This window comes from Micropterus dolomieu, linkage group LG07 (genome assembly GCF_021292245.1).
Source record: "Micropterus dolomieu isolate WLL.071019.BEF.003 ecotype Adirondacks linkage group LG07, ASM2129224v1, whole genome shotgun sequence".
Lineage (NCBI taxonomy): Eukaryota > Metazoa > Chordata > Actinopteri > Centrarchiformes > Centrarchidae > Micropterus > Micropterus dolomieu.
In genome coordinates this window covers 22,133,379-22,159,185 of record NC_060156.1, presented here as the reverse complement: position 1 = coordinate 22,159,185, position 25,807 = coordinate 22,133,379, and the positions used below count along the sequence as shown (strand labels likewise).

At 38.5% G+C, this 25,807-nt stretch overlaps 3 protein-coding genes across 6 annotated transcripts in view; all 3 read right to left on the bottom strand.

Moving 5' to 3' along the window:
* Positions 1 to 2,408, bottom strand: part of neb (nebulin) — a 69,531-nt gene extending 67,123 nt beyond the window's left edge. Inside the window, exon 1 of the mRNA XM_046053130.1 lies at positions 2,286 to 2,408. The gene's annotated coding sequence lies outside the window, so the exon portion shown is untranslated. The remainder of the gene's footprint in view (positions 1 to 2,285) is intronic.
* A 143-nt stretch (positions 2,409 to 2,551) lies between these two features.
* On the bottom strand, positions 2,552 to 10,855 carry arl5a (ADP-ribosylation factor-like 5A). The gene is made up of 6 exons (XM_046053129.1): positions 10,505 to 10,855; positions 6,510 to 6,570; positions 6,214 to 6,361; positions 4,966 to 5,049; positions 3,407 to 3,558; positions 2,552 to 3,200 (listed from the first exon to the last, which is right to left on the bottom strand). The coding sequence occupies exons 1-6, from the start codon at positions 10,548 to 10,550 to the stop codon at positions 3,152 to 3,154; spliced, it is 540 nt and encodes a 179-aa protein (XP_045909085.1). The 5' UTR covers positions 10,551 to 10,855; the 3' UTR covers positions 2,552 to 3,151.
* A 1,285-nt stretch (positions 10,856 to 12,140) lies between these two features.
* cacnb4a (calcium channel, voltage-dependent, beta 4a subunit) overlaps positions 12,141 to 25,807 on the bottom strand; it is a 37,382-nt gene continuing 23,715 nt past the window's right edge. For 3 of the 4 annotated variants that reach the window (XM_046054770.1, XM_046054769.1, XM_046054772.1), the window contains 12 exons: positions 22,768 to 22,887; positions 21,410 to 21,532; positions 20,249 to 20,376; positions 19,336 to 19,415; positions 19,111 to 19,130; positions 17,968 to 18,048; positions 15,969 to 16,027; positions 15,766 to 15,875; positions 15,479 to 15,630; positions 14,800 to 14,895; positions 14,475 to 14,651; positions 12,141 to 14,172 (listed from right to left, as the gene is read on the bottom strand). In XM_046054770.1, coding sequence (XP_045910726.1) covers positions 13,909 to 14,172; positions 14,475 to 14,651; positions 14,800 to 14,895; positions 15,479 to 15,630; positions 15,766 to 15,875; positions 15,969 to 16,027; positions 17,968 to 18,048; positions 19,111 to 19,130; positions 19,336 to 19,415; positions 20,249 to 20,376; positions 21,410 to 21,532; positions 22,768 to 22,887 — 1,410 coding nt within the window. In that variant the 3' untranslated portion in view covers positions 12,141 to 13,908. Of the gene's footprint in view, positions 14,173 to 14,474; positions 14,652 to 14,799; positions 14,896 to 15,478; positions 15,631 to 15,765; positions 15,876 to 15,968; positions 16,028 to 17,967; positions 18,049 to 19,110; positions 19,131 to 19,335; positions 19,416 to 20,182; positions 20,185 to 20,248; positions 20,377 to 21,409; positions 21,533 to 22,767; positions 22,888 to 25,807 lie in introns of all 4 variants that reach the window. The other variant, XM_046054771.1, reaches the window with a different exon arrangement.

Here is a 25,807-nt window from a genome sequence, read left to right as displayed (position 1 = left end):
GGACAGGACAAAGAATGAAAATATACCATATGTACATTTCCTCTCTTCTACGGATGTGCCTCTATCTCTCTGGTATGTAATATCTAGCTCTCACTCTTTGTGCCAGGAGCAGGGTGCTACTCAGGACCAAGACTGACAGGAGCAGCTGAATGTGTGTCTCTCTACCCCTCTGGAAAGTAGGAATGGCCCTCCATTCTGTGATGCACTGGGTGACTGCTGCCTGGTCTTCATTAGCAACATCACTCCAGTTTTGAGCCCATCTAATCTGCAAAACTATAGTCATGTTTAAAAGGCTGGGTTAACATAAATTACAAAACATGATTTCAAAGTGAACTTTCTTCAAGACAGACATGCATTCAATGTCTGGCATTGTTTGTGGCAGCAGCATTGGGGGAAAAAATTAGCAGCAACACGTTCTTCCAGAAACAATTCCCCAGTTACTGGATTATCCAGATCTCACTGTCAACTGTTTATTGAAACTACTTTCTACTGAAGAAATAGTCCCTTTAAAAACTATTGATGGTTTGTTAGCTGGAGTAACACAGAATGGTAATGAAAAGTACCGACCTTTCAAGCAAAGGATTTTTCAGGCTATGGAAACATTTGGTGCATTACATTTCAAGTTCAGACTTGATGATTCTAGCATTCAAAAGAACGACTTCCTAATGCCAACGACCCTCAGGGAGGGGGCTCCATGATGCTTAGTCACTGGAAAAAATTACTGATGACCAGTGAGACCAGAACACAACAGCTGCATGACAGACAACCACAACATAAACACTGCCAACTGTCAATATTAGCCCACCAACACAGAGGGGAAAAAACAATGAATTCTAGTGAGGTAAGAGACCTAAATGAAACCAATAGGTCAGTCATAGAATGACAGGATAGGTTGACAATCAGGCAGATTTCTAGATCAATACAAACACCTGCACTGACCTGTCTAGCTCTACAAGAAGCAAGCAATGTCTTGGGTTAGTTGTTTCTGGTATGAACTGACAGATTGTTTGAGTAATCAAATTAGTATATTTTACTATATTTTTTGTAATTTGAAAAGATATGCTGTATGATTACACAAACCAGAACAACATAAATTAAACCTGTGCAAACAGTGTGTCGATGAAAGGACTCTCCGGTAACGTATTAGGAGCGATTATAGTGTCTGACACAGTCACTGATGCATTACTCAGAATACTGACAGGACAAACCGGTCTACTGTCCAGCACTGTGGATAAGTGGCAAATGGACACAAAATGTACAGGATGTCAATGAATTATTATGGACATAAATGTATTGCATGGCGGTTGTTGACATTTTGTTGACTTTGCTGCTACAATACCGGAAATGTTATACCTAAAGTGAAATATAATTATTTTTGCATATGAACATTTTTGACTGATACCTACTCACAGATCAGAGTGAAAATCACAGCAATAAAGCCAACAACTTCAGTCCGATTGTGTTTCAATTCAATGAAATATCAGACAAAGTTCACTATTGTTGTGAGCTTTTAGAAACAGGAACAATTACTTAATTGGCATATCTGTTTAAACATGAACATCATTGAAAGCATAACCAATTTTAAATAGAAAAAGGAATGAATATGCAACATTTGACAAAAAAAAAGGTGAAATACTGAAAGTTCTCTTGTGGCAGATGGGAGTTTGCTCAGTAGTCCTAGTGAAGACATGATCACACACTAGGATTCACTAAAATATAAAGTGTTGATGTTAATTAAATTATATCTCTTTGTCAACATGTTCAATTGTTTAGGTCCTTCTGCCCTTAAAGCAATATTTGTTCATTTAAGATTGAACCAGACTATATGTTTCACAGTGAAACTGACTGCTCAAAGTTTCAAAGGCATATAAAGAGTAATGCTAGGCCAATATTCAGACTGGTACTTTTCACACAGTATAAAAATATTTAAATGAACCATATATAGGACTATGTTTATAACTGTTTGTGGGCCAGCGGTTACATACTGCAAAACGGAAGAAAGTAGAAACCCACGATGATAATCACAAGACCAAAGCTATGTGAGAAACCGTGTGTATTATTGTGGTTTCTACACCATAGATGACACGTTTATGTTCACTTTGTAAAAAGAAACTTCCTCAAAGCACAACAAATCTGGGGAGTCATCAAGTCTATTAACTAAGAAAGGCAGAGGAGGCAAGCACCACAAATGAGTAGAGTAGTTTGGCTTTGGTTTGATTGTTTGTGTTTGGCCGTCCTTGTAAAGTTCTTACTATTAGTATTTTCTTCTTCTCTTAACCACTTACTGTGTGTGCTGCTCACATTTTGGATCTGGTCTCTTCTCCTCTCCCTGAATCCCCCTGCTGTTTTACTCTCTGGCTCTATCTTCTCTACTGTTTGGCTGCTCATCAGGGACCATGACCTCATGTGACACACTCTGCCCCCTAAAGGACTAAAGAAAGAATAACTGAAGCTCCAAACACAAAACAGTTCAATCTTATCCCTAGAGAAGTAAAATCATACAGAAGAAAAGTCATCTCAAAGAAATACTCATTCATGACACTCATACAGGTCACCTGAAACAGATAAAAACACTTTATTTCAGTGATTATTCATAGGGACTGAAAGGAAGAGGGCATATTGTGATTTGACCCTCCTTTCTGAATGTTTCAGTCACCATCAACCATCATTGCTTGAACATTCTTCTGCAGGCACCACGTTAAAAGAGAATACTGGACTGTACACATAGGTGGGCAATAAAAACCGCCACAGCCAGTCCGGCAATACTGCAAGGCCACATAGGGCTTGACTCACACACAGCTGAAGAATAAGTCCATGTAGAGTTCTAAGTCAGACACTTTGCTGACATCTGTGTTTTGCTGAAAGGAAAACCGTGCAGATATATCAGTTTAAATAAAAATAATAAGTCTCTTTTGTTGTCCAATGTCCTTGTGAAAAGGTCAAGTTTTTTTCTGAGTTCAGGCGTCTTTTGTAAAATAAATTACCACAGAAGAATATAACGTCCTGACAGCAGTCTGTCCACGTCAGCATCACAGGAAAGAGGACAGGGCCATCCATCAACCGACCTCAGCCCCATCCTCATTTCGAGCTCATGTCTGGAGGCAGAGAAAATAAAGAGCAAGGGCGCACTCTTGATCAAAGTCAAAGGTCATCATCTCACACGCAGCCGTGACATCATCCACTCAAGACCCTGGCACAACCTGGAGGTAAACAAGACATTGGGATGGAGGGAGGGGGGAGGAAGAGCGGGAGGAATCGAGAAATGTAGATAGACAAGAATTAAGATAAAATCTCTGTATAATGTATTTGAGCACAATTGGAAGAACACTTTTGCTACATAAAAGCACAATGGTGTGACTGCACAGATGTTTTTACAGTCAAACTGAGTAGTAAATGCAGTTCTCACCCCTCTCCAGTGAGGGCGCAGCAGGCCTGGATGTGCCACTGGTGGTCTTTGACAGAGGTAAGCTGAAGACTCTGGGAGATCTCAGCCACAGACATGCAACCTTTCACATCCTGCTTGTTGGCAAAGATCAACAGCCCTGCCTTTCTTAAATCCTGGAGGGCAGATAGGTGACATCAGAAAAGGAGGGGTAAAGATTGTAAGTGCTATTTAAATAAAGTTGAGAGTTGAATTTTACTCGCATGCTTGAAAACATTTCAATATTAGTATCAGAAAACATTATTATCACAGATGTCCTTTGGCTTTGTGAGTTTAGCACATTCATATGACAGGCTGTTACTTTGTAATAACTCTTTATCTTAAACACTGCTGCAAAAGTGGGTCATATAAAGTTACACAGCATTACTATGCAAACTGTGACTGTGTTTTGCATAGTGTATTGTGAAATAATATTTGAGAATCATATACTACATATATATATTTTATATATAATTATTGTGGATAATATTGCGATTATAATGAAACAAATGGTACTATGAATCTACTTGCTTGATTATCATGGAAAATTCACAAAATACTGACATTTTGAAATGTATATTTCTCAGCTTGAACAAAGTTAAATGATAAACAGTATTTATAACAATAACTGGTAAAACAAACGTAAAACAGAACAAAGGGAGTGTGTTGCTCTACAAAGGAGTTGGCTAGAAGCACTGTCCACTGCAGAGACTCTATCCACTACCTGGCAGAGCAACTAGTATACATGAGTTTATTAGTAAATATTATACATTAAATAAATAGTATTATGTTCAGTTAAAAGTATACTGTTAGTAACCTATAACAATAATATATTAATTACTACATTCATTATAATTTCATATAATATTATACAGTATATACTATACTATTTTACCACTAGTTGAATATTAAATCCAGTTACAGCCGTTTCATTTCTATGGGTTGTTTTAATTTTTTTGATCATTGTGCCAGAAAAATGCTCTACATAGGTGTCTATTTTGTTAATGCAAAAGTACTAACTTGTCAATAATCATATTGTTCAGCACTGTAAAGTTTGCTGTAGCACGTTAAAAACATTTTTGTCCCGCCTCATCCAGGCTGTGATTGGTCAGTTGGTGAACAGTGACAGAAAAGCATGTCGGCTTTATGAAAAGTTGAACATGTTGAACAACTAAAGGCACCGATACAGCGAACGTTAAATGGCCAGCGAGCCCAACCCAAACCTTCCTTATCCTCACCCAGTCTTCTTCTTACCGCTTCAACTGCCGACGACATCGCTCTGTCTCTGTCACAGAGCGACCGGAACATCGGTATTTCTCCCGGTGCTCTGGTGGGGAGTCTGACTATGTTTTGAACGATTAGTGGTGGGTCAGGGAGGGGGCTTACGGTAGGTTGTTGTCTTAAAAGTTACTGGCACACTGCTCATGAATACTTTTTATGATTGCACGTGGGCCTATCTGTTTTTAGAGGAACATGTGAGAGCCCAGTGTGAGCGTGTACATTTATACGAATACTTAAAAATTACTCATTTCCATGATACTCACTTCATGTGCTAGCATTCTGTATAGTTCCTCCTTAGTCACTGAGATCCTTTCTCTGTCTGTGCTGTCGACTACCACGATGACAAACTACTCAGAAAAGATGGAGAGAAATAATGGACAGTTAATAAAAAGAATACAACTTTGCTAGACCATAGACACACTGCCTCAGTGGAATGGACTGCATTATAATGTGTAAATCATTCATTTTCTGTGGACATTCTCAAGGATTTATAAATTACTGTGGAAAGATCGGACAGTACCTACAGTAGCAATTTTAACACAGTGTTGGTTTAAAATTCCTATTTAAAAAATCCAATAATGATTCCAGCATCACAATCTACAATCAGATACCTAACATATCCCTTTCAAATAAATTCAAAAAATCCAAGGTACATACTAAGCTATAGGTCTGCACAATTAAACAAAATATCAGTCACTCCTATCCCTAACCCAATCATGTGTGTTTTCTGCTTTCTTTTTTATCCATCTGCAACTCTGTATTGCGATTTACGTATTTATTACTTTAGAAAGTAACAGCAGCTGCAAAACTGTTTCACACTTTGATGGTTAAACTTTGCATTGCCAAACCGGGGAGGGGATCCGTACAGATTTAAGATCAGCTACAAGCAGTTACACCACTAAAAGCCAAGTGCAATACCCAAATGGCAGAAGCTGCAGTTTTTCTGATGAAGGTAAAATGTGTGACAAAACAGCATCACTGAAGTACTGTAGTGTTGCAGAGATGCCCGGCCTACAAATCTTGTTCTCCAGATGTAAGAAAACAACGTTTGTTTTTTTGGTACAGACCCCAACAAATGTCACCCCAAGAATGATCATGAATAGAATGAATGAAGTGAATATGAAAATTGTGATGCAAAAATGATTATTTCCAATAATTGTGAATATCTGTATGTCTTATCTGTTTTTTTTACCGTATAGTGCTGCCCTACTAAACTGGACATTTTCCAGTTGTAAATTTTAATTCTCACTGTTCTCTGTAATGGTGACACTGTTTCTAAATGACCTCAAACCTGCTTGGGCATTGCCATACTGATATATTTTATTACTTATTGGCCAACACATAAACCGATACAATATGTCTGCAATAAGCTAATATCAGCCAATACACTGGCCTGACCAGTTTCTTGGTCTAGCTCTAGTTCAAACAGTTCTACCTATTTTAGTTGGATGCCAAAGGAAGCACCACAATTATTTTTTGATTATCATTTAGCCAACATAACCATCTGTTACCTCTGTGTTTGTGTAGTATGTATTCCATGATGACCTAAGGGACTCCTGGCCCCCAATGTCCCACATCAGGAAATGGGTGTTGTTGACCACAATCTCCTCCACGTTGCTCCCAATCGTAGGAGAGGTGTGTACCACCTCATTCATTGAACTATAACACACAAAACGGGGAAAAAAACACTTTAGGTTGTGGAAGGTTCACAAAATGACCACATCCATTTATTACACATTATATGGAAGAATAAAACTGAGAGGACATATAGGGAAGCTTACTGAAAGTGTCATGTTTGGATACTTACAACTGGTAAAGAATTGTGGTCTTGCCAGCATTGTCCAGGCCAACAATAATAACTTTGTGCTCTGAAAGGCAATAAAGACACAAAGAATTCACAGAGCTAACAGTGACATCAATATATGGGCTAAGTGCTGGTGGCTGACTGATGTATGACTCTTATGTAAACTCAGCCAAAGAATCTGTTTAAAAGATGTTTTGATGTGGCACTGCATTGAGCAATTCAAACAACAGCCGTTTTTGTGCTCAGCATTAGCCTTCTGTACCAAATTGTGTAGCTTCACGCATCCAGCATAACTGAGACATTGTGGTGCTGTGAACAGTGTACTCTCACAGCTACAGATGAGTTAGTGGGTGGCCTTAAGAAAGCTTGTACAATCAGGATGAATCCGGCAGCAGGGTTGGAGATGGCATACATACTGTCTCTCACACACACACACACACACACACACACACACACACACACACACACACACACTCTCTCTAATTGCCATCTTGTTGTTGATACACTAAAGTGACAAGACAACAGTAAAATGACCTATAGTAAGCAAAAGGATAGGAAAAAGGTAAAGGACACAAGATTGCACAACACGAGGGATCAAAGTGCTGCTTGCTTTTCGATAAACCTTTTGCAACATAATGCGCAGCTTTAAGCATCAACAGCACTAAATGGCTCTTTTCAAAGCCAGAAATTAATTACATTGCCATGTTTGAGATCCTGTGACAATACAGAAGACAGATGAGGAACTCAGACTGATTGGTGTTATTAGTTATGGCCAAATGGGTAATCAAGTGAAACAAGAGCATGACAGAAAGATTTCAAGTCCACATTCTACCTACACTTTTCTGTAACTAAACATGTTTGAAAGTATGGCTTTTCAGAATCATCTCCAGTTCTACAGGAAAGCCTAGCATCACACAAAAAATACATGAAGCTATGCAGACGATTAAGGCATTTCGTCACCTGCTGATAAGAGCTTTTAGGGCAATGACTCTAACACTGACTTTCAGGTATTGTCCTAAAAGTTTTTTTTTGTGACCTTTGTGAGCTTGGAGGTACACATTCTCAACTATATCAAAATGCAGTTGTATAGTTGTTGTTTCAACTATCCAGGGTGGTAAAAGGACTTTAAATTTGCAAGTGGGTAATCTTGTTTTTTGGGCAAAGTACAGCCATGCAAATTATTTCACTTATAACTACAATATAATAATAATAATAACCAACCAATTCACTCAGCTACATGGACGGCCCGAAGTTTGTCACAAAGTTGGGACCATACAAAGCTATTGTGTAGAGAGCCTCTTCAAATAATAGCTTTGAACAATAAAGCAAGTTTGATGGAGATTTGGGTACACACACCAGATGTCACCTTGAGTCTGAACGATGGGATACTTCCTCACAAATCACAGAATCAGCCTAACTAAGATTGAGACTAACTGGTTCTTTGCATACTATGCAAATGAGCAGAAGTTCATTCCAACCTTTAACCGATTGAGACAGTGAAGATAAATTTAACATAATGAAATTATTCATAAGATGTGCCCTATTATGTTTCACTACAATGTAAATAGATAATAGAGTGCTGGCAAATAAATACTTTTTTCGTATGTTTATGTCTATGTAACTAGACTGATTTATAAATTACCACACTTCCTGATAAATTTCACAAAGCTCCCCACCTTTCCTGCGTGGAATACATCTTCAAATTCAGTAAAATCAACAACCAGAGTGAAATTGTATTTTCTGCATGGTAAAACTTGATGCACCTACCACATACAGTTAGACTAAAACCTCACTAAAGATGAGGAAGTGAAAGCAGCTGCAAAAAAGTTCAAAATGTGGACAACTGTACCATGTTTAAACAAGCAAAAAACTATAGCTGTAAAGACAAGGAGTAATGCTATTTCAGCAAAAATATAGATTTAGCAAACATAATAGACTGCATGTATAGACATAACACATAGCTTAGTGCAATGTCTTTAGCACTTGGAGGTCAATCTTGTGCTACTGGAAATCTTTGTTTAGAATACAAAGATAATGCAGGTGGCAGCTAAGCTGCTTGCATACATACATACCTACTAACCAAACGAACAGTTAGCATCTTTAAATGTGGGGAAGCACTGTGGCATGGGTTTCCGTTCAGTACCCAAAGTAGGTCTGCAAGTAACGTCTATTTGAATCCTTAACATTAAACTGTTAAAGCGAACAGATGGATAACCACGTTTGTAATGTCTAACCACTTGTCCTCTTCACTGTGAATGAGCTTCTGTTGTTCCACTGGGTTGAATCAATCAACTGGGGACAGCCAAGGTAAGACTTCCTGAGACTGACGTGAGATCCAGGAGTTACAATAAAAGCCTTACAGATTCCAGTGACATGACGGATGGAAGCAAAAATGGAGCAGAGCCCAGAGATGATCTAACAGAGGAAGGTGCAATTTGATGACTAGACAAAGTTTTAAGACAGCAACAGTTACAGTGCCAATCTTTATGTCAGAGAGCAGTCAAAGTATGTTTGTCGGACATTTCAAAGGAAAAAATTGAGAGGAAGGCCTGCAACTAAAAATTATTTTCATTTAAATCGATTAATTGTTCAGACTTTAATTTGTCATGCCAATCACAATTTCCCAGAGCTCACCGTGGTGTCTTCAGATTGATTGTTTTGTCCAATCAACAGCCCAAAACATTAAGACAGTCACTTTACAAAGGCACTAAACAGAGAAATGCAGCAAATCAAAGTTAATTTTATGTTGGTTGACTAGTCAATTATTTGTTTCAGCTCTAATGATAGGTATGACAACAGCTGACAAATCTCTGTCTGGTAACATTACTTTCCCCTACATTAAACAATTTAGTTTGCACAAGTCACTGCACAGAAATAATATAAGATCTGGAGATGTGACAGACATAGTTTACAGTAGGGCTGGGCAACAATTATAATTACTGCAATATAATTTTCCTCAATAACAATATAACAAGTGTTCAATAAACGTTTGATTTATTTCTTTGAATCATGAACGAATCAGCACTTAATTTTTCTATTAAGATATTTATTTCGTTGAGGAAAACGGAGTGACAAAATATTTTTCTTAATTGTTTTGAATGTTCTACATCAGATTTGTTGTTTGTCATGTTCTGACCATGAAGACTATTTTAAAACCACAAATAACCATCTGGTTTCTTTAAATTTCACTCAGGAGCAAAAATCAGCCTTTAAACCTGAAAGAAATAATGATTTGACATTAATTGTTTTAATTATCAACATAGACTGTTACAATTATTTTATCATTGTGACAATATTTTTGGCCACATTGCCCAGCCCTAGTGTACAGTATGTAATCTACTTATATGGGACACACATACTAAAGCAGGATAGTGAAAAGTGTAGCCCAAGGATGCTGGGTTACCTGTACTCCTGAACATTACACCGATATGGTGATGTGATTACAATGGTAGTGCAAAGTCAATGTGATTCACGCTGAAGTCATTCATTGATCCTTATTGGCCCCTACATTCTGCTGATGTGGCTGACTTTAGTGTGCTCTGTTTGCATAGCTATCTCAAGTCATAATACCGGTCAACCGGGCTAAACACTGGACCATACGCCGGGACTCATGTTACAATGAGCTGTTTACTGATTCAACATCACTAGCCAGACAGGGATCGCCTTGGTTTCACCTAACCTACCGGAGAGGGCATAAATAATCTAACAGTAACGTTAAGTTAATGCAGAAACGGTGAGCAGAGTTGGTGTAAAACGACATTCACCAGATAAAAGAGGAATCAAAATCAATAGCTTACTATTACTCGGGGTAAGCGTATATACATATACAGCGAAACACATGATGATAGCAAAAATAGGACTTATAAACTGTCATGTGTAGAAGGCTAGTATGAACGGAGCAGAACTGTCTTTCAAAGCAGGCCTTCTTTGACAATCGAGCCCACTTAGCTCTCATGTCTTCGACAATTTCAAGATAAATGCCACGGCACCATTCTTACCTTGGTGATTAAAAAGCCTCCATAGCTTTGTAAATAGTATCCCCATGGCTGACGATTAGTTTTTTTGATGCCAGCTTGTAAGAATCCGCTGTAACGTAGCTAGCTAGCGTTGATGCTATCAAGTGCTATCAACTTCAACTAGCTAGCTAGCTGGCTAACTACACAGACGAGGAGCTGTAAAAGCGTTTCAGTATTACCGCCATACTTTTAAGATTTATCCTTAATCATGTCCCTCCCATAGGATATATATTTGAGTCGCTACGGGTAACGTGTCACCGAAAACAAAACCAAAACGTTCACCACTGTGGCTAGCTGGTAGGTATCAGCTGGCTGTTGTGAAGTACGCTGCGACGGCTGTCAATCTTGCGCACGCGTAGTTTCATCTATATGTTACAAACGAATAGGAATAAAACAAATCATACTGCAATCATTTTCATATGAACTCGTTATTGGCTACCGCAGAGTCAGAATAATGTATTATTTGGATATAATATAATGTTAGAAACTGTACTATATTATATAATGTTTATGAATTGTATTGAACTGAAATGATGAATTAATTTAATCAGAGCTGCCAACTCTCACGCATTGAGCGTGAGACTCAAGCAATTTACACTTTTCAAACGCCCTCACGCCATACATCAATTTTCTCGCGCACTGAAAAATCTAATGTAGCCTATAGCCTAAATGATAGGTTCGACTCGGCGCGATTATACTCCACCCAACTGATGGGACACCGGCGGACGCTGTGACAGGAATCAAGCGAACCGCTCTCGCGCAGTGAGTGGCAGAATTTATATATATATGTATATATCATAGACTGTATATATATATATATATATATATATATATTATATATAAACAGTCTATGGTGGCAGACCGTTTGTGATCGGGAAGCTGGTACGGTTTTGCAATTTAGAAATGTGTAATCTGAAGCACAGCCTTGCTCTGTTGGGAATGTGAGCTGCACAGAGCTGCTGAAGTTAACGTGTGGATTTGTGGTGAACTGTTTTCAGTTAGTTTCGTTTTGCACAGGTTTATCCAGTCCGAAACGTCTTCCGCGTCTGTCTGTCTGGGATTCTATCATATCAGCAGAGCAAGGAATGAACAGCAGATTACAGGGCGGGGAGATGTGATTAAATTATGACGTTATTCTCTTAAAAATCTTTCTGGAGATGTCAGATTAAACAATTATGCGAGATAGATGCAAAAAGTTTTGAATATTCAGTCCAGGAGTTTCAAACTAATTAAAATGAATTAATTTATCTTTGAGGTGAAAATGTGCCATGTAACTTGAAACTTGCCCAAACAAAGACACAAAGAGGAGGGAACACTGAATCATTGAAAGAAAAAGAAATACAGAATGATTGAAAGGTATATTTTTTATTTTAAATTGTCACCTGCTGCCTGAGTTTTGTGTTTCTGTTGACAATAATGCAATAATTTGAATAATGCCTAAAAACATTTCCACCATAAATTGATGCAGAAAAGGCAGGAATTGGTGCTGAAAATTTCAACAGAATGCAGGATTAATTAGGATAAATTAAGTGTTTAATGCTAAAAATATGGTGCATTCAGAAAATGCATTTGTGTGTGTGTGTGTGTGTGTGTGAACAAAAAACAGTGCTATCCATAAAATGGCATAAGGGCAGTTTATTTCATTACAACTGTAAAATGACAGCACACACAAACTTCTAATCAATGCATCATTCTCTCACAGGCAGTATTCAGATATTTTAAATTGTTTCTCCAGAGTTTTCAACAACAATAAAAGCTACTGTTTATGGCAGATAAGAACTGAAGTCTCCTTGTCGATCTTGAAATGAAATAAAAACCTGATTTTCAACAAATATTAAATTACAAGATACAAGGATATGTCATTAAAAGGTAATGATATATCAATCCTTTATTATCTGGTAGCAGACATGTGAATCCATCCAATAAGAAACAGGGAACTGCTCTGCATTTCCATGAAAGTAGCATGTAAAAGACATTATGACAAAAGCAGCACAGTCCTGCCCAAGTGCTTTCAAATAGTTTCTCACTCATTAGGAGTCTTTAATGAAACTCAATGAATACAATGAAAAAGCTTTAGCTGAAAATATGGATATATGATAATTGGGCCTTAAGTAGCTACTTGAAATGAAAATGTTTCAATGTTACTTTATTTTATAAAACCTAATAAAGTAAGATGGAGGAAAGCTATCTTTATCATAAGTTGGAAGGTTTGAAAGGATAAATTTAATGAACTGAAAGTGAAACGTTAAATAAATTAAAGTTCCTTTCTTTCAGTTAATTTGACAGTATTTACACATGGAAGCCCTCAATATACTAACTCACTAAATCCAATTCCATCAATTCCAAATGATGTCCTGCCAAACACATGACAGACAATAGCAGTTGATAAATGCATGGCATATGTAAAACATGCTGGCATGAGCATTTTAGTAACATATGGAAGTGTTCCTTCCTTACATTAACAGCTTTTTATAACAACTAAATCGTAAAATATCTTCAAATCCCTGTCAGATGGGTAAGAACATAAACGCTACATCTGTCAGCACACTTCTAGGTATAAATGACCTCTCATTCCTGAGGTTTGGGGCTTTGAAATGTGATAGTATTTGCATGATTTTTATATTTCTGTCTTGATATGGTTAATGACAAAAATGGCATTAAGAAACAACAAAGAGGGGGCACAGGGAGCTACTGTGAACCCCGATGAGAACACCACAACACCATTCATGTCACTTCAAAGAAATAGTGTAAAACTCTGGACTTGGGAACAGGCTTCCACTGGATTTATTACACTCACATGGCAACATTGGCAAACAAACTTGAGGAGCATTAAAGATGCATTATACTCTGCTTCTAGCAGCTCCTGGACGCGTGCAAACAGGCTCGGTGCTGATCATCACCGCTGGATGCTCTTGCTATCTGGCACTGGCTTGAGGCAGGTAGTGACCTGTAATTACAGTCCTACTTTCATGCTACAGTAACAGCTGAGATGGCAGGGGAGGGTCCAGAAGAGCCTACATCGTACACTATCACCTGCTAGTGTACTTCACTCACAAGCCACATCTGGGGCATATTCAGAGCAGGTCCAGCTTTAGACTTCCCTTCAAAACATAACTTTTCTGCTTCTGTGCTACGTTTATATCTAGTCCCATCTCTTGTTCACATCAAAGCAAGAGCAGAGCAGGATTCTTATTTTTTTAGGTTCAAATGCTCATTTGGCAGGGGCCAAGGCCAAAGGGAAAATTAGGTACTACACATCGATACGAGGTTGTTACAGTCCAAATGAGTGTAGTAGTTTCATCATGTTACAGCAAAGCTGCCTCAACTCTTATGCCCATGGTGGTTGGTTAGAGAAAGTCTACACTTTGTTTACAGCAGGCCACAACTCAAAGCCGGTGTCTGGAGTCCTGGCTGTAGCCTCCTGGGGATCCTCGGTTACGATGAGGCTTGTAAGAATCCTGGTAGGGGTCCTGGTAGTCCTCCTCCACCAGAGGCGAGTGGTCCCGGCTGTGCTGTGAGCCTGAGGACAGACGGTTGCGATTTTTCCGTGCCCGTTCATTATGGTAGTTCTCATCAGCAGGCATCAGGCTACGACGTTCAACAGGTGAGTGGTCAGTTGTCGTGTGGTTACTGTTGCGGTTTCTTTGGGCCTGTTTGAGAGAGAAAATAATGATTGCTTTGCTCCGTTAAACATTTCTGCCCATTGCTAGAAAATCTGGTTAGAATGCATGCATCACAGCTATGGCTTTAAGGTGTAGTACATTTATCAGAAGCACAACATTCCCTCATTGTAATTGTATGTTTTCCTCTGCCGGAAGGTTGATAAATGTGAAGTTATATTTTAGCGAGAATGATGAGCAGCATTTAACACACTGATAAACAATCAGGGAGTTCAGACTTTAAAATTAATTACCAAAGAAAGAGAACACAAGACAACTTTTACACTGTTCACCTGAATGGCAGAAGGATACGGGGAGAGAGCGGTGGAGCCCAGATTGCGTCCCAGCAGGGGGTTGAGTGGTGTGCTAAGTGAAGTGTGTGTAGCACGCCAGTATGCCTCCAGGTACTCTGCCAGGTGTTCACACGCATCTTCCAGCTGGTTCTCATCCAGAATAATATCAAACATCTCCTGAGGTGGGAGAGGAAGAAGAAAAGTGTAGCTGCTGCTGCTGCTGCATATAGATTTCTTTCCAAAGTTATACCACTGGTGCAGAATAAAGCCTAACTAAGTAGTTGTTGCTTGTCTAGATTTAAAAGGGTGTTTAAAGTTTACTCACAGAAGGACACTGTGCTAGTTTTTCTGCTGCAACAAGCTGCACGTTCAAGTGTTTGCTTTGAGATTTCCCTCTTGATTTTATTAGCCGCTGGAGGACCTGTGGGAAGCACATATAAAGTTCAAAAAGAACACAAGAAAATATCTCCAATTATGGAATAAACACAATCTACAAAGAGTTAGGATTACCAAGTGTAAAAGTAATCCCTTCTACCCAAGACCTCCTCACCGCCTGGATGGGCTTCCTCATATTTCACTTTGAAATGTAAATATCAGGGACATTAAACTAAAACTGTTTCTGAGGCTCTGTTTGACATATTATTCTGCTTGTTACTAGCTGCCAAATGCAGCAAGTTACTTTTTTATCATTAAATAATGTTAATCCTCAAAAGATACCAACTGCAGCGGGGGCGTTGATGGGCCAGTGGATAAGACACATGCCTTTGGTGTGAGAGACCTGGGTTCAATCCCCCACTGTGACACATCCACCATTGTGTCCCTGAGCAAGACACTTAACCCCTCGATGCTTCAGAGGCGTGACCTCTGACATACATAGCAATTGTAAGTCGCTTTGGATAAAAGCATCAGCTAAATGAAATATATGTAATGTAAAAACTACATATAGAATCTTGCTGGAACAAATGTGAAAATCAACAGTTTTATTGGATGGCCTTAAATCTTACCTTAGGTGAGGACACCTTAACATGGACGATAATGGGTGCTAATGAGGTCTTGATGAGCTGTGCTGGATGGTTAATGGTGTCTGCATCCAACACTACCAGCTGCAGAGACCTGGCCAGCTCAAAGATCCTTTCTATTTCACTCTGGACCTCCGCTACGAGAACACAACAACATACAGCAGAACAACTATGACAACAAGAAGGACTGTGAAGGTAATTACATAACATCCACAGTATCAACACCAACAAGAAATGCACATCATTGAGTGAAACAGTTCCTGTAGCTTTACCAAGGTTGGAGCGGGTGTTGGATCTCTCAATGATGGCCCTCTTACTGGGGTTGTTTAGTACTGACCTCTTGGCCAACGATATGTCAGCTGTTACCCTTGTGATGGATATCCTGAAACAACACAAAATATATGCGTCAAACAGAGTAAAGTGGCAGCAGGATAATGCACTGTATGAAAGACCCTGCTTCACTTTGACTGCTCACCTTCCGTCAAACCTGTGCTTCAGGAAGTCAAACAGCGCCTTCTGCATCATATCAGTTACCTATATCGATGAATCGAAGACGAAGGCGGAGGACACAAGATGAAAAGGGAAGAGGAAGGAGAAGAATATCAGGTAATTAAAGGCATGTTACAAGCAAACAAAAGAGGCCTACAACATCAACATCCTTACAAATTTACTGAATATGCTATAGAATAGAAAACAAGTAGGAGTTGAATGCTATTATTCATTCTGATTCAATCCATTCAGGCTGCGGCTGAGCCGGGTCTGTGAATTACACACTTGACCGAGCGATTTGTCTCCAGCGCACACAGTTTCTTTCCTCCTGGGTCTCTGCAGAACTAACGTGGGCCACATTAAATAAAGTGATTAAGAGCTACAATGAGAAGTGTCGGAAAGACCAATGCACAGGTGATGAATTGGGGGAGATCACAAAGTCCAGTCTCCAATATAGCTTTTGCTGATGAATATGAAAGCCAATCCAAGGCCTTCAATTAAAACAGAAATTCAAGATGAAGCAGGGCAGACAATTATTCTATTGGTCTGAGGTGCGTGACTCAAGGCAATGAATTCGTGGATACACGATTCAAAACAGCTTAAGTTTGACTGCGCCACTTGTCACTCTGATTTGTTCAAATGAGCTTGACAGTGACGGAGGGTTGACAGGGGCTGCATGTCCTTTGAGCTGAAACATGGAGCAGTTGTCAGATGAAATTTAGTGCTATTAACATTTGCAATAATTTTGTGAACCAAAAATTGCTTCATTTTTTTTTTTAGGTACTTGTACTTTAATTGACGTTTTCTATTTTATGCTACTATGTTCTTACACTCCACTACATTTTAGAGCAAATCGTTGTACTTTTTACTTCCACTACATTTATTTGACAGCTACAGTTACCGGTTACTTTGAAGATTATTATTTCACATACAAGCATAAGCCCACTTTCTAAAATGGACTAAACTACCCAACAATATATAAATTAAGTAGTTATTGTACAGCTCAACTAGCTGCAACATTAAAATACTGCGTACATGCATATTGGAATTTTAATACATCGGTACTGATTATTGATTGATAATATATAGTGATATAACACTGTCAATGGTCATTCTGCTGCATAACAAGAACTTATAATGCTTACACAGCTTTTAGTTGTAATAGAGTATTTGTGGTATTGCTACTTTCACTTAAGTAAAATATCTGAATACCTCTTCCACCACCGCATCCTTCCCACAAGCTTGATACAATTAATTATCTTATTAAGCACCCTGTAATGAATACAAGTAACTACACCCTCATTTTGCACCACTGGCAGAACGAATAGCCCTGCTACTGGTGTCTGAGGTGGTTAACATCTAAAATCTCGATTCCTTATGGAAACGTAAAATGCCAGTTCAGTCTCACTCATCTCTTTCCAAAACCTTAATGCAGTGCATATTATTCTCTGTTTCTAATTTCAAACCATGCTCCATTTTTTTTCAGACCAATGCAGTTTACCAAGAAGGTTGTTACCACGGTAACACCAGAATGGGAGGCAAGAAGATTGTGATTCCCTGACAACTGACTCCAGCTGCCATCTCTAACCTCCTCGTTCATTGTTTGCCCCGTGGTTCCAATGGTAACTGGTAATCAATGAGCAGGCAACATTGTATGCCTGGGAATCTTAACTGTAGAAGGAATTGACCTATGTGCAAATACAAGAAGCCATAAAATGATGCAACATAAGCCATAAGTCAGCTTGGCCCATAATGGATGCATTGTCATTCTAAGGAAATTACATAAAGAGACTTTTTGGCCTAACACAGTAAAGATGAAAAAGCTTTCAATCTGTATATGAAAGTGCACAACCTAGAATACTGGGTATTTTTATTATTAGTTATAGAAAGCTATTGGCTAAGCAATGTAAGGATTAAGAGACTTTAGTTGTGGCTGTGAAAAAGAGACTGAGTCAGATGGCTCGAGGAGCAGCAGCGCGTCCTACCTCGTAACCTTTCAGGGACGGCCCCACCAGGACAACCGGCCTCATGGAGGGAACCACATCATAAGGAGGGATGTGCTCTGCCTGGGGAGGGGGGCACACAGCTACAGTCAAGATTTAATATCAGCATGTGTCTCTCTAAAGCAACTGAGCCTTCTTCCGAGCTATGGAGATGATGCTCTAAAGAACGTACCATTTTTATTTGAATAAAATGATTTAATGATTTTCAATTAGTATAAAACAGTATTGTTTTAAGCTATAGACATGTCATCACGGGACATGTCTATGTCTATTCACTTGTGAAAAGTAATTTGTCTGCAGCGTAGAATCTGACTCAGATGCCGCAACCAATTAATTTAATATAACCCACTGACTTTGGGTAGGTGCAAAATAAAGTGGATTGTTCTAAATTAAATAACACTGCTCATCCAGTGATGATGTCCAGTGAAAATCCAAACAAATATCGCTGTTTTCTGTGCAAGCTGAAATCCACTGCAAGTACTAAAACAAATGTTAGTGTTTTATTAGGTTTGTTAGTGGAGGTGAGTTAAAATTACTGGTAGCCGTCCATTTTAGTTTGATAAAAACTACATTTTCATTAAGAACAACTGCCACGAGAATGACATGTTAATTAAAGGCATGATCTGTGGTGGAAATGTTAAAACAGGATAGCTGCTCCAAACTGTCAATCAACCAATGTTTTCTCTAACATGTCAAACATTTTAAAATAGTATTAGTAACAAACAAGTAAATAAATAAACAGTAAATGCAGTAATCAATCATGCTTTTCAAAGGAATCTCCATACTAACCAACTTCTGTAGCATTGTCATTATTAGTACAGTTTCAAAGAAGCTCAGATCACTCCAATAATTTGGGAAATTCAGGCAACTTCAGAAGACCATTTATACATTTATACCTCGCTAGCCACATTCATTCATATTATTCATAACATTCAAGTTTGTGCTCTATGTATAAATTTAAAATAAAGATAGTTTACCATTAATTATTAGAACTAAGCCATTGAGAGAAGATCTGGGGAATTCTTCACTTTACTTTTGATCAGTAACTCAAGCTGTGCTTTACAAACCCCCTATAAAATGAATTAATTGTGTTAATATTAATTAATATGTAAATGGCACACTCACCACTTTCTGCTTCTGCTTTCCTGAAAAAGAAAGGAAAGACCAAGTGAATAAGTGCACACTGGACTGGGACTATATGTGGATTTATATGAGACAACACACCTAACAATATCACAGGAGCTGAATGAATACTACAGACACAAACAGAGAGCAGATAAGACAAATTCCCTCTGTGAGTTGGATGACAGTGTCTCCTCTCCTAAATAGACTTGTATCGGTGGGACCAACCTGCAGAGTTGGGGTTTGGCTTGAATGTGCCTGACACCATTTCTCCCAGACTGGAGGAAGAATTCCCGCTAGACTTACTGCTACAATGATGAAGAGTGAATAGAAAGAGAAAAGTGTTAATGTGAAATTCAGCAAGATGTCATCAGTAAAACATTGACTCCTGGGAAACATGTTACCACAGACTGTACTCAGGCTACACATCATGCTACGAAATAGTTTGCTAAAGACAGAAAATGAAGTTCAGCTATTTCTTGGATGTAAAAAACATATCATAGAATCGTTAACTGTGATGTTTTTTAGTTTGCTTTAATGTGAGGTTGCCTTGAGCTACACAAGATCTAAAAAAAATAAATTAATACAGGAAATAACTGAAATAAAAATAGGATAATACTGAGCTTAGATTAATCATATGTGTCAACTGACTCAGATTGATTGTGTTGTAACTGTACATACAACCTATCATCATCTCCTTAAAAACATTTTTGTTTCACTGTTTTTATTGAGGCTAAGGCTACAGACACAAAGACTTTTAGTAATAGAAAACCAGAAACAGGGGAGCAAAATGACTCAAGGCAACAAGATGATGGCACTGAACAGCACTAATTGCCTTAGTGGCTGAAACACATCAACCCATCTGATGGAAAATTCTGTGGTGGCAACGTTCCAGGCACACCTCTGAGAGGCTGGACCACACGACACAGCTTGGTTTTCCTCCATATCTGCCGGCTCAACTGCAGGCTTTTACTCATCCCTAAAGTGGCTCACTCCTCAACACAACCCCCAAAACCCTCCAACTCTCTTTATCCCTTTTGATGCCGTGTATCTTTTCTACAATTTCTGCTACTACTGCTGATTCCCACACCTCCATCACTCTGACATCCCAGTTCTCATCCAGTCCTCCACCTCTACTCACCCGTGGAAGCGTCCTCTCTTCTGTTCCTGCTGGAGTCGGATGTTTTCCAGCTTCAGAGGGCTCGGGATGAAGCCGATGTCACAGCCCTCTTTCACCAGACGGCCGATCCACCAGTCATTGCTGTACTTCTGTAGATTGGATAGTAAAAAAACAGACAGAAAACCTCACATAACTCTTCACATAACTCTGTTAGGACAGTTATGAATGAAGCTTTTTATAATCCCTTATTAAAAACGTGTATTTGATTAGAATTCCAAGTCTAACTAATGATTGGGAGCTGCTTCAGTATACATTGAACAAAATTTGAATGGCATAAATTGGGTATGATTGGAAAGCTGACACTCTTGTGGATTCAATGAGCCAAATAGTATTTAAGTTGCATAGTGTTAGTCCCCATAGTAACCAATTCACTGCAGTAAGACCATTTTTTGAAACTTGACCTCACTGTATAAAATGACCGATTGTGACCTCTAGTAATGACAGCATTATGAAACTTTACATCCACAAACTAGAGACCTAGGGCATTCAGAGGATGTATGGTTTTCCTAGGTAAATTGACCAAAAAGAGATTGGGTTTCTGAGCATTTCCAGGACACAAGTAACAAAAGTACTTTCCATCCAGTTGCAGAAAAATGCAATTCTTACACAAATGGCAAAAGTCCCAAATCTTTATCACAAATTGCATCAACATATTTGAGCATGGGGATGACCAAGCGTTCTAAATTTTCAAAAATGGAATAGGCACCTAACCAAAACACAATGTTTACTTTTCTTTTTTCTTTTATGACTAGAAAAACTTGACACACAGTGCTTAAACATTTATAGTTTCTTGACATATGGGGAAATTCTATCTGCTTACAGATTAATGCTCGTGAGATTGTTTTCTCATGATAGGCTGTGTTTTTTGAGTTTGGTTGCAGCCACTTTCTCTCATTGTCGGGTTTATATGGCCAGTGGGGTAACGGATGATATTCTATAAAGTTAGAGGCTGCTATGGTTAATGGTTAGTTTAATATACCTTGACCATTGATTCAGATGCAGTTTAACTGTTTATAATAAAAAGCCAGCCTGCTTGATATATAAACCAAATGGAGTGGACTAAATTCAATCCTCCCTACAGTGCCACAGATTTAGCGCTATTGGGTAGTGCCTGAATTGTACCTCTTTGATGTGGAGGAAATCCTTGGCATCAAAGGAGATGGCAGTGCCAGCCACAGGAACATCCTCATCCAGAGCACCACAGTAGCTGACATTGGTCCTCACAGCAAATGCCACTGATTTAGTCTATAAAACAGCGAGAGAGAAAAGAGTTATCACAGCATTAAGGTGGCAACATTAGTATGCAATAATGTACATATGAATAAAATCTACTACACAATATGAAATTTTATATCACAATATATATGTGTATATATATATATATATATATATATAACACAACAGAAGCAACAGTGAATACACAGAGATACGGCTGGAGATTTTCCCCCTCAGCAGAGCAAGTTAATACAGCACTGACGGGCTCATCAAGCACCAGCGTCACATGCAACAAGCCTGCAGTGAGGGGTGGGTGCCTCCTGACAAAGGTGGCTGCAAGACACAGCCACAGCACACAGCAGGGGCAGCAGAAAATCTCACTCCAATGCCAAAAAGCCTCGATAATCTACAAAGATGGCTTCTTCAAACATGTCTACCTTATATATTTTTCTTATTCTTTTATCCTTTTTTAAATCTTTTTTTTTACTATGAACTACAGGGCTGTAATAAAAAACTTGATGATTTTTCCTCTTGTCATTTATTTAACTGGTTTTATTTAATTTAACTTATTATTTAACATAAATTAATTTACTGATAGATCTGGGGGAGATATCAATATATTTCAGGTGAAACAGTGTCTTTTCCTGGTGTTAAAGGCTGCATCACAGTACTTACTAGCACTGCTGCTGTTTGCTGACAGTCCAGTTACTTCTACAATAGCTATGCCACAACTACAGTTTAATACTACTGCTAGAATTACTAATATAACTATAACTTCATCAGGATAAAATAGCCACATGTGTAGGTCTGTTTTTGGATAATAAAGTGGTTAAGACACCTGAAAAAAACAAGGTGATGCAAAAACCCTGCTCGTACTATTTTGCAACATTTTCACTTTAGATATTTTGACATGTCATAGTAGGAAATAATAATATAATTGCTGAATTCTATTTACATACTGTGATGGATAACTGGGAATTGAACAGAGTCATTGTTAATGTTATTAGTAACAACTGTGCTTTTCCTACTACAAGTCAAAATGTTGCCGTGAAAGAGGTCTATAGTCTAATACAACCAGTGATACTGCAGAAAAAGCCACTATTAAACTTTATGCCATAATACTATATTGTGGTCTACTAAGGCTAACATCAGTAGGGAAACTGGAACCTGTGTCTGTTGTGAGGTGAGGTAAGATTATATGAGTTTCATATGATACACAGTACAGTATGTAGCTCTATTGACCTGTAAATCCCAGTGAAACTGACCTTTGCCCTCTCGAGCTGGACAGTGGCCTGTTGCTCCCTCTCCTGCCGGCCACCATCCTTCTCCTCCTCCAGGGACACATCCGAGTCAGATGGTCGGCTTGTGTAGGAATCAGCTGAGCCCTGGAGAACAACAGGATGCAGAAGATGAAAAAAAAACATGTGACCAGGAGGGATAAAAAGTACCAGTTCTGGTGAAAAGACCACAGGGTGACAACTTTCTTTATTTGATCCACATTGAATTTGACATCCAAGGTGGAGAATCCAATAATAAACCATGGTGTATGTGTAATTTGATGTCCTATTCAATGTTAAACTAATCTGAATGCAAAACTGTGCAAATAGATGCAGGACATAATAAGAGCCTGTTTCTTAAAACCACAGAGACTGTACAAATTAATTAGTGGAAGGTGACAGAAATCCAGGTGTGTGTGTGTGTGTGTGTGTGTGTGTGTGTGTGTGTGTGTGTGTGTGTGTGGTGGTGGTGGGGGGTGGGGTGCTTTGTCACATAACAGGTTGTATGTTTCCATACAGGATCAAAGGCTGACAGATTAAAGATGATGAACCGGCTGGGAGGGAAGGTTCAGAAAGACTGTGTTTTTATTTTTAGAGATAAAATTAGGAACACCAAGGCAGACACAATACTCAGTCACTGGGATGCCAACTGCAAACCCTGTCTCATTTGTTTCATAACCATGGTAATTTGAGTAACTATGAATTTAGAGAGTATTCTCTTTTGTCCGCAATCTCATAGAAAATCTCCAGCAAACCTTGAATAAGGAAATGCATTGAAGCATTAACCTCTATGAGTTGGATGGGGGTTTTTTTGGTTTTTTTTTAAATAAACTTTATTATAAATTACAAAAATAGTCAGATATATACATAAACACAGAACAGGGTTAGAGAGAAAATACATTTCCCATATCACAAAGATATATACATAAAAAGATCTGCATAATCAAAACATACATAAAATCTTTCACTTATCCTCAGATAGCTAACATTATTCTATGAGTTGGCTGTCTGTTACACTTCTGGCAACAACTATTATCACAGGAAAAGAGCTTCAAATGGCAAGTTCTAATGTAAACATCTAATGTTCTTATCATATTCTAGCCCAGTCTCCTCATCTCTTCCTGGTTATGCACTATTCAAATAGTTGATGATGTAGTTATTCGCTTTCTTGTCAAGACTTGATGAGAAGACTGACATGACTTGAGCCAGGCAATTGATATGTTAATTTGTTAGCTTTAGAGGTTTTTACATTTAAAAACTGTAGACAGAGCCTACTGTTTCCCCCTGTTCTCCATTTTTATGCTAAGCTAAGCGAACCACCTACTGGCTGTGGCTTTATATTTAGCATACAGATATATTTTTTTACAACTTATTCACGTATTGGCTTTTGGCTTCATTTGACATTTGTTCAAGTCAATTTTTGTTCATTTTTTTGTCCCAGAATTTTTTTAAATCACTTCGATGGAAGCAAGATGGTTACTGTGCAGCTCTTTTCCTTCAAATAAGGCTTTTTGACCACTTGAAACAGCTGTGAAATAAGGACCTTGGGTTACTGCAGATACAGATGGGTGACAACTTAAACTAAAAACAATCATAAAGTTTTTTAGTATGGTGTTGTTCCACTATGAGCCTACAGCTCCAGAGCTCCTTGGCACAGATCTCTGTGGAAGTCTTCTGAAGGGATGACCACCATTCTTCCAAACGATATTCCTTTGTTTGGTGATTTAATGATGAAGGTGGAGGGTGCCATTTAACAAGGCATTTCACAATCTCCCAGGTGTTCAGCTGGGTTGAGATCTAGTGACTATGAAGGCCATAGCATATGAAGGTGACAACTGAGTATAGTGTAGTGGAGTGATCCTTTTTTCTAACAAGTGGACCCTAATTATGACATTAGCCTTAATAGAAATAGAATAGAATTTTTATTACTCTTAATAAAAATGTTTGATTTGCTAGGACATTTCTTGGCCAGATTTGAAACTTACTGGTTATATATGTGTTGAATGTATGTGTATTTCTCTGGAACTCAGTGGGTCGCTTGACCGCCCGCACAAATCTGCCTTAGGCTGGAGATCAGTCTCATACTATCACTATAAATGAAGTCATCTCCTTTCTAACTCTCCCAACTTCGTTCTTATGAGGTACAAGTCAGTGTTTGCTGGGTTAGAGGACCAGAAAAAATGTCCACCCTTGATACCATTGACCATCAGATCCTATTGCAGAGACTGGAACATTTCATTGGCATTAAAGGAACCGCTCTAAGCTGGTTTAAGTCCTATTTATCATATCGATTTCAGTTTGTACATGTTAACGATGAGTCCTCCATGCACGCCAAAGTTAGTCATGGAGTTCCTCAAGGATCTGTCCTCGGACCAATCCTCTTCACTTTATATATGCTTCCTTTAGGCAATATTATCAGGAAATATTCCATAAGCTTTCATTGTTATGCAGATGTTACTCAGTTATATCTATCGATCAAACCAGATGAAACTCATCAGTTAGCTAAACTTCAAATGTGCCTTCAGGATGTTAAAACCTGGATGACCTGTAATTTTCTAATGTTAAACTCAGATAAAACTGAAGTTATTGTTCTGGGGCCTAAGCACCTCCGTGACGCATTATCTAAAGATATAGTTTCCCTTGATGGCATCGCCCTGGCCTCCAGCACCACTGTGAGGAATCTTGGAGTTATCTTTGATCAGGACATGTCGTTTAAGTCTCACATTAAGCAAATTTCAAGGACCGCCTTTTTTCACCTATGTAATATTGCGAAAATCAGGAATATCCTGTCTAAAAATGATGCAGAAAAACTAGTCCATGCATTTGTTACTTCTAGGCTGGATTACTGCAATTTCTTATTATCAGGCTGCACGAAAACGTACGTTAAGACTCTTCAGCTGATCCAGAATGCTGCAGCACGTGTTCTGACAGGAACCAGGAAAAGAGATCATATTTCTCCTGTTTTAGCTTCTCTGCATTGGCTTCCAGTAAAATCCAGAATAGAATTTAAAATCATTCTTCTTACCTA